Source organism: Ichthyophthirius multifiliis (assembly GCF_000220395.1).
Source record: "Ichthyophthirius multifiliis unplaced genomic scaffold scaff_1120509251101, whole genome shotgun sequence".
In the NCBI taxonomy this organism is placed as follows: domain Eukaryota; phylum Ciliophora; class Oligohymenophorea; order Hymenostomatida; genus Ichthyophthirius; species Ichthyophthirius multifiliis.
Genome location: NW_004086202.1, coordinates 5,191 through 16,758, shown reverse-complemented (window position 1 = coordinate 16,758; position 11,568 = coordinate 5,191). Strand labels below are relative to the sequence as shown.

At 15.5% G+C, this 11,568-nt stretch overlaps 2 protein-coding genes across 2 annotated transcripts, besides 32 other annotated features; one reads left to right on the top strand and one right to left on the bottom strand. All coding sequences in view use genetic code 6, as the record gives it.

Moving 5' to 3' along the window:
* Positions 1–6: 6 nt before the first annotated feature.
* Positions 7–86: a microsatellite.
* Positions 87–616: 530 nt separating this feature from the next.
* Positions 617–667: a microsatellite.
* Positions 617–674: a microsatellite.
* Positions 675–683: 9 nt separating this feature from the next.
* Positions 684–712: a microsatellite.
* A 261-nt stretch (positions 713–973) lies between these two features.
* Positions 974–1,015: a microsatellite.
* A 422-nt stretch (positions 1,016–1,437) lies between these two features.
* Positions 1,438–1,470: a microsatellite.
* Position 1,471: 1 nt separating this feature from the next.
* Positions 1,472–1,522: a microsatellite.
* A 178-nt stretch (positions 1,523–1,700) lies between these two features.
* Positions 1,701–1,745: a microsatellite.
* A 28-nt stretch (positions 1,746–1,773) lies between these two features.
* Positions 1,774–1,806: a microsatellite.
* Positions 1,804–1,852: a microsatellite.
* An 866-nt stretch (positions 1,853–2,718) lies between these two features.
* Positions 2,719–2,766: a microsatellite.
* Positions 2,767–3,182: 416 nt separating this feature from the next.
* IMG5_141710 (hypothetical protein) lies at positions 3,183–4,262 on the top strand (the record flags this gene model as incomplete). Its single annotated transcript, XM_004031303.1, has 4 exons — positions 3,183–3,488; positions 3,570–3,949; positions 3,995–4,024; positions 4,208–4,262. The coding sequence occupies 4 exons, from the start codon at positions 3,183–3,185 to the stop codon at positions 4,260–4,262; spliced, it is 771 nt and encodes a 256-aa protein (XP_004031351.1).
* Positions 3,185–3,225: a microsatellite.
* Positions 3,194–3,282: a microsatellite.
* Positions 3,300–3,361: a microsatellite.
* Positions 3,750–3,834: a microsatellite.
* Positions 3,775–3,835: a microsatellite.
* Positions 3,795–3,889: a microsatellite.
* An 880-nt stretch (positions 4,263–5,142) lies between the features above and the next one.
* Positions 5,143–5,175: a microsatellite.
* Positions 5,176–5,231: a microsatellite.
* A 1,363-nt stretch (positions 5,232–6,594) lies between these two features.
* Positions 6,595–6,670: a microsatellite.
* Positions 6,621–6,692: a microsatellite.
* Positions 6,621–6,725: a microsatellite.
* Positions 6,689–6,751: a microsatellite.
* A 174-nt stretch (positions 6,752–6,925) lies between these two features.
* Positions 6,926–6,970: a microsatellite.
* Positions 6,971–7,298: 328 nt separating this feature from the next.
* Positions 7,299–7,368: a microsatellite.
* Positions 7,369–7,506: 138 nt separating this feature from the next.
* Positions 7,507–7,594: a microsatellite.
* Positions 7,515–7,589: a microsatellite.
* A 777-nt stretch (positions 7,595–8,371) lies between the features above and the next one.
* Positions 8,372–9,880, bottom strand: IMG5_141700 (hypothetical protein; the record flags this gene model as incomplete). Its single annotated transcript, XM_004031302.1, has 6 exons — positions 8,372–8,601; positions 8,684–8,772; positions 8,832–9,124; positions 9,176–9,260; positions 9,314–9,712; positions 9,809–9,880. The coding sequence occupies 6 exons, from the start codon at positions 9,878–9,880 to the stop codon at positions 8,460–8,462; spliced, it is 1,080 nt and encodes a 359-aa protein (XP_004031350.1). The 3' UTR covers positions 8,372–8,459.
* Positions 8,631–8,682: a microsatellite.
* Positions 9,714–9,779: a microsatellite.
* Positions 9,733–9,807: a microsatellite.
* Positions 9,770–9,814: a microsatellite.
* Positions 9,881–10,305: 425 nt separating the features above from the next.
* Positions 10,306–10,337: a microsatellite.
* Positions 10,338–11,568: the final 1,231 nt, after the last annotated feature.

Sequence of the window (11,568 nt, the reverse complement as noted above, 5' to 3'; positions counted from 1 at the left end):
TAATTAATATATAATAATATATATAATATAATAATATATAATAATATATATATATATATATATATATATATATATATATATAATATTAAATTAATAAAGTAATAATTGAAATATGCTGAAAAAAAAATGACAAAAATTATTTCTAATAAAGAATAATAATCAACAAATATTCATTTTTACAATATTTAGGTTGAAAATGAAAAACTAAAAGCTTAAAATTATAAATTAAGTATAGAAAATATTAGATTGAATGATTAATATAATTATAAATCTTAAAAAATATAAAAAATAGAATAAGAAAATAATGTCTTAAAAGTTTAAATTTCTAAACTTTTAAAAATAAGATAAATATAAATCGAAAATAATTAGTAAAATAATTCACAAGATCAATAAATAATAAAAATTTCAGAAGATATAGGTCTGCTTGATGGAACTAAAAAATTATGAATTATATAAGAAGCTCTATGTGTAATATAATATTTGAACTTCTTATTAGAAGTGGAAATATTGCCAATTAAAAATAAAACAACTCTTTTAATATATTTTAAGCTAATACTAAAGAATTATTTCTATAAGGAAAAACGGTATTGTTATACCACTATATTTTTATAAAAAGTAAATATATATAAATAAATATAAATATATAAAAATATATTTAAATATATATTTATAAAATAACATTTTTTTTATTATTTTAATTTTTTTATTTTAAAAAAAACTAATTTAAATAAATATTCTATTAAAAAAATATTATAATCTTTTTTTTTTTGATTAAGTTTTTAAAATAAATATTATGTGATAAAAATAAAAGTCATATATTAAAATTATAATAAACATTTATAAATTTATTTATTTTTAGAATGAAGGAATTAATTAATATATATTATCCTTAATATGCTACTTCTACTAATAAAAGTTTAGAATAAGAATTAAAATAATTAAGCATTAATAATTATTTGTATAATTTTTAATAATATATATATATATATATAAATATATATATATATATATATATTAAAATATTAGATAAGATTAATAAAATATTAATTTTTGGATTGAATAAAATATTAATTAAGTTTTAGATAAAATTAAAAATGAAAGCAATTTATAAAATAAAGAAATGCTTTAACTTTTTAGATTATTAGCTATTAAATATAGAACAATTTATCCATTATCAGGATTTCCTATAAAAGTTGATTATGATATAATTGAAAACTTGAAGATAATATTATAAATTCTATGATTAAGTATTTATATTTTATTATAAACAATTATAAATTAAATTATTTATAGAGTTTCTATTGAAGATCATGAAATATAAGATAAATGATAATTTTATTTTAAAATTAAAAATTTTAAAATAATCTTTATTATTTATAAATATATATATATTATATGATTTAAATTTTATAAATATTAATTTTTAAATTTTAATTTTATAAAAAAATATAAAATAAAAATAAAATAAATTTATATAATTTATTCTAATATAAATAAAATATTTAAATATATAATTTATTTATTTTATAAGTTATTTTTATTGTTTTGTAATTTATATATAATTCAAAAAAAAATATATAAAAATAATGGAAGAAAAAACTTAAAAAGAAATTTTAACAGCAATTTAATCCGAAGAGAATTTTTTTGTATTTTAAGAGGTTTCTGAAAAAAAATTATCTTAATAAGATGAGTAATAGAGCATATATATAATTATATATATATATATATATATATATAATATATATTATTTATTTATTCATATACACATAATATATTTATATTTTACATAAATTTAATTTTCACATATTTTTATTACATATCTTTACTATATTTTTATTAATTTTTTAATATAAAAAAAGTATATATGTTAATAAATTAATGGAATAAGCTGAGGAAATTTTATAATAAAAAATTCTAAACCATTATCAAAATTTTTAATATTAAAAGTTAAAAAATAATTAAATATAATATAAATAAAAAAATATTTAGTTAATTTAATAAGGAATAGTAAAGAAAAATCGTGGAATTTTAAATAAAATAAACAATAAAAATAATAAATTATTAAAAGTACTTGAATAAATCGCCAAACATGAGAAAAAAAGCAATAGCGAAAATCGTGGATAATCAATGTTTTCAAATGGTAAATAATTTTAATTTTTTTCAAAAAAATAAATTAAATATAATAAAGATCCTGAAATAGGAAAAAATCTATTAATTTTAACACTTGAAACATTACATCATTTAGCCGAATTATATCCTATCGACACTAATTAAAATCCAACTAAATTTAAATAAACTTATGATAATTTAGTTTCATAAGGAGTAACTTTTCCATAAGACCCTTATATTTTTTTGAAAGGAAATAAAAAAATCTAAAAATACTAAAACTAAGGAAACTCCTTAGAAACTAAATAAAATATAATAAGATTTATGTAATTAAAAAATAAATATTTTTTTAAAAAAAATAAAACAAATATAAATTAAAAGAATAAATACTTAATGAAGTAGCTGAATTCGGATGTTTAGTATTTGATATATTTAATAATTCAAATGAAGTGGAAGAAGGAATAGAAGATAGTAAAATATATATATATATATATAACTTTTACTTTATTTTTATTATTAATTTTAATAATTTTTTTATTAAAATATTTCTAAATTAATTAAAAAAAACAAAAAATAAACTTTTTATACTTTTATGTAAAAAAATTAAGAAAAATATTATATAAATAAATATATATATATATATATATATATATATTTATAATTTTTTTGATTTCTATTTTTTAAATACCTTATTCACAAAAAAAAAAGAAATTTATATATTTTTTATTTGTCTTTTTTTAATGTTTGAGTTTTATAAAATTTATTACCTAAAATATCTATAATAATTTAATATTTTTTTATATTTATATTGAAAATAAAAATAGTATTGAAAGAATAAACACCTTAATTTTAAAAAAGTATGGAATAATTATTAAAAATAGTATAAGATGATAATGGATAATATGATGAAAATTTAATAGATTAAACATTTAAATATATAGAATTTTTAGATAAATTTATAACAGGTTCAAAGGAGGTTGTTTAATCTGGATTTCAATAAGAAGAATATTTAAAGTTTAAAAATGATATTATGTAAAATCCACCTTTTTAATATTAACCAGACTAAGAAGAAGACTATGATTAATATTAATAATAATTCGATTAATAATAATTAGAATTATAGAAATAATAATTATAATAACAAGAAGAAATAAGAATATAATAATAATTAGAAATGGAAGAAAAAAAAAAAAAAGATTTAAAAAGAAAATAAGAAGAAGAAGAATAAGAACTAAAAAAAGAAGAAGAAATTTAATTATTATAATAAAAAAAATTATAATAATAATAATAAGAACAAGAAAAATAAAAAAAAATAGAAGAATAAGAATAATAATAATAATCAAATCTTTTAAAAAAATAAAATAATTAATAAATAAATGAAAGTTAATTTATAACATTTTCAAAAAATTAAAATAAGTAAAAAGAAGGATAAGGACCTTAGAATTTAGGATATATAAAATAAGAAAGTACAAATAAAATATAGAGTATGGCTTAATATAATTAATAGGATTAAGAACTAGAAGAATAATAAAAATAATTAGATAAATAATACTATAATAATATTAAATATTAAAATGAATAAGAATAACTATAACAATAAAAACAATAAATGGTATAAGAATAAACAAAAATTAAAAAGATAAAAGAAGAACAAGAAAAATTAAGATTAGAATAAGAAGAATATGAAGAAGAATAAGAATATTTAAGATAATAAGAATAAGAAAAATAAAGATAAATTAAATAAAATAATAATAACAGTAATAATAATAATAAAAATGAAGATTTCTAATCTAAACAAGCAAAAATAGAATAAGCTTTTAGTAGTTAATCTTAAAAATTTACAGTAATTTTAATAAAAATATAAATATAAATTTATTTATAAATACAGTTTGGTCCGTAAAATAGATCTTAATATAATGTATTATAATAAGACGGTATTTTTTTTTTTTAAAAAAAAAAATCATTATATTCAAATATATTTATATATTATATAAACAAACCAAACAAAATAGATGCTCATAGTGAATTATCATTTAATGAATAGTTTTCAGTATCAAGTAAAGAAAAATATAATATTAGTATTTATATATATAATATATAGACTTATCTGTAATAAGTGCCCGAGATTTTCCTTTAAAAAATCTCAAATTAAATGATAATAAGAAATATAAAGGTACCGAAATCTCAAATTTATCTACTTCTAATATATATAAAACACTTTCAAATTATAATTACACAAACTAGAATATTCGTCGATTTAAGATTTCAAATTTAAAATAAAAAACGAATTTATTCGAAAATAATATTTTATAGATAGGATGTATTTCAACTCTAATTTATGATTATATAAATTCATCTAATTATCTAAAATTAACTTTTTATATTGGAAATAAAACTAGGACTTAATTAAGGAATTTATAAATAGAGTTCGATGGTGAAGAATCATCATAATTATGGGTAAAACAAGATCTTATTATAGAACTTATACCAGCAAAAACTCAAGCTACTATAAATGCTATATGTGGATATAAATAAGTACCTTTTAGTTTAATTAATATGGACCTTAAAGGCGATTTGGGTGAAATTGAAGATAGTTAAAAAGTCAATATGACTGTTTTTGTACCTAATTTATTACCTAAATATGCTTAATTTAAGGACATTGATAGTTTCAGATTTATTTAGATATGGAAAAAAAACTAAGAGAAAATAAAGAAAAGTGATATATTTTATATATCAAAGTAAATAGTTAAATCTCCAGTGTATTTTAGGAAATATTTTAATAAAATTATTGAATTGACAAGTTTAAATGAATTCATTGAATAATAATAAGGAGAAGTAAAATTTTATAAATTTGGAGGACTTTTAGAAGTGGCAGATTGTGATTAAGAATTTTTAATAAAATTTAACATAAGACCAGATTTCACTGCTTGTATATAAATTATTTCTTTAAATAATAATAATAATAATTATAAAGAATAAATAGAATCTATTATTATATAAAATTATAAATTTATTTTTTCGTAATATTAATGAAAAAAATAAATAAATAAATAAATAAATAAATAAATATTATATATTTATATATTTATATATTTATATATTTATATATTTATATTTTTATATATAAATATTTATGTAAAAAAATATATAATAATTAAAAAATATTAAAAGAGGTGTTAGAAATTTAACTTTTAGAGCCCGAATAATAAAAAAATCTTCTATAAAAACATTTGGAAAAAATCTTTAATTTTAACTTGATATATATGATTCTTCTCTTCCTTATACTACTAATGTTCAATTTTTTGGATAAGAAGCAATATAATATTATGATTAATTACAGGAAACAAAAATATACTTTTTTTCCAAAGGATAAACAATGATAGACTCTTCAAAGCCTCCAACTCGACTCTGTATTAAATACGAAGGCTATGAAAAGTCTAATATAGACGTTTGTGAGATAGAAACTGAAGAAGATAGACTAAAAATACCTTTATATGTTTATGAATTGACTAAATTTAGTGATATTTAGTACATTAACCCTAATTTTGCCTTCGATATAGCCGGAATTCTGCTCGAAGAACCTCTAATTGAGTAAATGTAAGGTGCTGATAATGATAAAATTTACAATATAAGAATGATTATAGGTGACTAAAGCCTATATATAGCAAATATAGTAATTAGAGGTGAAAAAAAATGGATATAAATGCAAAAATTTGACGTAGTTTTTATAAAAAATGCATATTTGACTGAATTTAATTAACAAAAATAAATAAATGGAGGGAATGGTATTTAATTAAATTTAAAAATTAAAGAATCTTTTTAAATATTAGATGATTTTTCAAAAAAATCTTAATAAAATTTAACTTTTTCTCATATAGGAAATCCTCTATAGTAATCAATTCATATATATTAAGTTTAGAAAATTTAATATATTTTAAATTTAATGGAAGAAGAATTAAAAAATGCATAAATTTCAAATTTATAATAAGGAAAAAATACACATTTTTATACAAACATAGAAGGCTATATTACCTCATCTTCTGCCGAAAAAAAACCTTATTATTACGCATGTAGTGTGTGTTAAAAAAAAATGGAAATTATGCTAAATGGAGAATATAAATGCGTTAAAAATTGCTAAAATAGAATACTTTTACCTAAATTTTCGGCTATATTTACAATTTCAGATGATACTGGGGCATTGTAAGGGTATGCATTTAATGAGTAGGCATAAAATATATTTGGGTTTGGCGCATAATTTTTGGTAGATATGGAAAATAGGAAAAAAGTTAGTTTAAGAGAACTTACTGTAAGAGATTTTTTAAGAGGATGCCTTATTTAGAAATTTAGGTTTAGGATATAGTCTTATATTTAAGAATATTAAAATAAATTAATGTGTAAAAATATTATTGTAAATGTTGAAAAAATATAAACTTAAGAAGATATATAAGATGTTTATGGATAAATTTAATAATTTGAAGATATTTGATAATATAAAAAATATAAAGAATATAGAAATATAAATAAATATATATAAATAATTATATTAATATATATATATATATATTTATATAATTTTTATATATATAAATCTTAACATATAAATATATATTATTATAAATTTTAACATTTATGTATAAATTATTATTAGAATATATTTTTATTTTTAATTTACAAAAAAAAAAATATGTTCATAACAGAAAAAATAATAAATTCAAATTTAAATTATTTAAACTACAATCATTCAAATTTTTATAGGCATATTAATATTATTATTTTTATTTTAAATTTATTTTGACTCTTATTTTTATTTAAATTTTTAATTATTATTATTGTTATTATTATTAATATTATAATTATAATTATTTTAAACTTAGTTTTTTTAATTATTAAAAGACAATAATTCTTAGTTTTAATTATTTAATTAATATTAATTATTTATTTATTTCTAAAATTGTAACTTTTATTTTTACAATTATCTTTTATTATCATCTATATTTCCAACTTCTTATATATTATCTTCTGTATTATCTTACTCTTTTTTTTATAGACTACTTAATTCCTAAGTATAAATATATATTTAATTATTTATATAAATACTCTAACTAATAAATCAAATTCTTCTCTTAAAGTTTCAACAGTAGTTTATGTTTCTATTCTCATTTTTTCTGAATTTTCTAATTATGCTCTTAATAATATATATAAATATAAATATATATATATATATATATATATATATATATATATATATATATATATATATATTTATTTTCAAATATATACATACATATATTTTGTTTTAATTTTTTACTTTAATAATTATCTTAGTTTTTTATTATCATCTTTTACTTATTTTATTTTTTTTGTTCTTTTCAATAATTTTTGATTTTCTAAATCTCTAAATTATATTAATATTTATATATAATCATATATATATATATATATATATATATATATATATATTTATATATATTATATATATTATAATTTAACTTGAATATATTTGGATTTTAAACTAAATTTGTAAATTCTTAACTTAAAGTTGATAATGCATCTTTACATTTATCCACTTTCACAAGCATTAATTTCTATTCTTCAAGCATTGATTCTATACTTTTTAAACTTAAATCTATTTTTTATATCAATTATAATTTTTTTTAATTAAAAACTTGAGTTTATCATTTTTATTCCATATTCTTTTAAACTTGTATATGAATTCGGTTACAAAGTACATAATTAAAGTTAATTTTATTTTATATTTAATTACTAGCATATTTAATCATCTTTTTTTTTTTAATAATATATTATTTATTTACCAATAATTTTTATTTATAGTTTTTTTATTACCAAATTTAAATCATCTTCAAATTAAAATGCAGGCACTAAAATGGAAACTAATGCCATTTTTATTGTTAATATTTTTAATATTTTTTTGTAAATAAATATATAATTTAAATTAAGTATTATATATATATATATTATTTAAAAAAAATAATACAAAAAAAAAAAAAAAAGAACTTACTTTTTTATTATTTCTTTCAATATTTTTTATAACTTTTTTCTTTTTTTTTTTTTTAAATAAACTGAGTTTAATTTTATAATATTTCTAATAATGCTAAAAACAATCAACTTTTATTTTTTTAATACTAAAAGTAAAATATTAAAACAATTATTAAAATTTTAAATATAATATTAAATTTTTTTTTAAAAAAAAATATATATGCTTTTTAAATAATATTCCTTTTTTTTTTTATGGATAATAATAAAATAAATATTAAAAAAGAAATCAATTTTTAAAATGTAAAAATATATAAAATATAAAAGTAAACTAATAATTATAATTAAAAAAAAAAAATTCAATCAACTAATTCTTTAATTAAATCGCAAACATCTTAAACACAAATAGAAGCACATTTCATTCCTCCTATATTATCATAATTTAAATATCCATGTGGCATATTTTTATAAGCAATAATTTTTGCATCAACTCCATTTTTTCTTAAAAAATAAATAAATTAAACAATTACATATTATATATATATAAATATATAAGTATATATATATATATATATATATATACATTAATCTTTCCAAAAATCTAAAAGTCTCATCAGTTAAAGGATCATTTAAACCAATAGAAAATCTGCATCGAGGGAATTTTTAAAGAACCTTAATAAATTAATTAAATAATATAATTAATTTAATTTAATGATAAATAAAAAAAAAACTTGATCAGGTATTATAATAGGAGATATTAAAGGATCACTATCTGCATATTATAATTTATCTTATAAATATGCTTTCTATATTAATTTTAAGTACATATGAGGGAGAATTTAATCTTCCAAAGCTAATATATTACTCGGTGTAAAACTATGAATATGTAAATTTAAAGCCGGATAAACAGGAATAATGCCCGAAGGTAATTAAATATTAAATTTTATACAAAGTTAAACCAAGCCTAATATTAAATTACCACCAGCAGAATCACCAACAAGTATTATTTTTTCAGGTTTCACATCTTAATAAAGGTAAAAATACATATATATATAAATATATAAATATATTTTACTAAAGAATTTCTCAGCATAAAATAATATCCATAAATAAGCTTACCAGCAATCATTTAATCCATAAGGATAGGGATGTTAAGGTGCCTTAATAAAATATATATACATATATATATATTCATAAATTAAATAATAATTACCTTTTTATAATCAACTGCAAATATAGGAATTCCTAACTTATTAGCCCATTTTCTAGTATATGTTTAATGTGATCGAGTTCCCATAGATACAAATCCACCTCCGTGTACATGAAGAATAATTTTATTGAAAAACTTAGTTGTTTAAGAATTAGGTTTAACTAGTTTATGAGATGAAAGTATTCTTATTTGGATTTTTTATTTATTAAATTTAAATAATTATTTTTTATAAAAATTTTCTTCGTCATTAATTCTAATAATTTCAAATTTTGGTTAATTTTATTATTATAATATATCTTAATTAGTAACATTGTCTATGTATATTTTTTAAACATATTTTGTCGAAGGTAAAGTTAATTTTAGGGCTTAGTAAAAAATATTCTTTTCCATTGTATTCCATACCTATATAAATAATTAAATAAATATACATATAAATATATATATAAATATATATATAAATATATATATATTTTTATATTAATATTTATATATATATACTTTTATGGCTTCGTTTATATTAGGTTATGCATAAAATGTTTAAGCTTTTTTTTAGCTGATTGATATGACCATAAATAATAAACTCCACTTAAGCCTTTCATTACAGATTTCATAAAAGGTGATTTTTGTTCTGAACTTTTTGCTTAGGTTGCATTTCCTAAATGGATAGCTTATACAATTTATTAAAAAGATGATTAAATTTCTTTTTATGAAGCAATTTCTTTATATTCAACGAATTAATTTAAGAATCTCCATCGTTTGTGCGACTTTTTTTTTAAAGAAAAAAGATCATCAGCCGGTTTTCTTAAGGCGATAGGTATAAACTCACTTAAAGTAGTTAATTTTGAATTAATAATAATTAAATCATTAATATTTTCTTTTTTAAAAGACTTAAAAACTTAAATTATATTATTTAATTAAAAACTCAAGTATTTTTATAATATTTAAAACATTTTTATATTTATAAACAAACCTTCTATTAAAAACGGATTTTTCGAATTTTCTTAATTAATATTTTCTTATTAATATTCATCTTTTTCATAAAAATTTTATTAATTTTCATTAGAAATTTCATCTAAATTTATATTTTCTTCACTTAATTTTTTCTCTAAATTTATACCATTATTCTATTCCATTTTAATTAATACTTATATAGAAGCTAATTACTAAAATCTTATTAAACTACAAGTTTTTAAAAGTATTTAGAATTAAGTTAATATCATTTCATTTATTCCATAAATTAGTGTTAAACTTATGATTTCTTCCATTATAAATTCGAGATTTTTTTATACTTTTTATTTATTTAAATATTATTTTAATATTATTTTTTACTTTAAATTAATATTAGTTTGTATTTGTCTTTGAGATTTTTTAATTATTCTACTTGTTCTACTTGTTCTATATTTGATTAATAAAATTAGGTTTAAATATTTTTTTGCATAATTTTTATAGCATCATGACTATATTTATTAAATTTATTTTCAAAACTTTCAAATATTTCTATAATGTTATTATTTTATTCCATGTTTTATTGTTATAATTATTTTATTTATTTTTTTATTGAATTAAATTATAATAAAAATTAAATAATATATTTTATTCTTTTTATAATAAATTGATTAGTATAGAATCAAATTTATAACATATATCTTGAAATATCCAAAATATCTAAATATTATTAAAAAATTGTGAATTAATTTAAATAAATATTATTTTAAAAGTAATAATTTAAATAAGTACCAATACAATATATAAAATCACATCAAAACTAAAAGATTTAGTCTTATACTTTTTATATTAACTTATTCATTTTCATATAACTTCAATAAATTGACAATAATATTAACTTTTTTTAAAAAAATATTTTTTGTAATAAAGGATTAAATTTATAAGTTTTTATTATAAAAATTAGAAATTATTTCCCCCATAAAAAAGATTATAAATTTTTATCATTATTAATTATAATTATTTTAAAAAAATGAAAATTCTTAAATAATATTATTATCTTACAAAATATAGAAATAATAAATACATATCTTTAGTCTTTTTTATGAAATGATGAGATTTCAAAAATAAAGAAGTATATTTTATTTTTAAATTTATTATTATTTTTATTTAAAATTAAATAAAATAAATTAGAAAATCAATTTATTCACAACTATTGAATATAATTATTTAATAATTAATAATAAAAAAATAATATGTATAAAAAAAAAATTAAAAAATATATACGTATATATATTATTTTTTAGATATTTTTT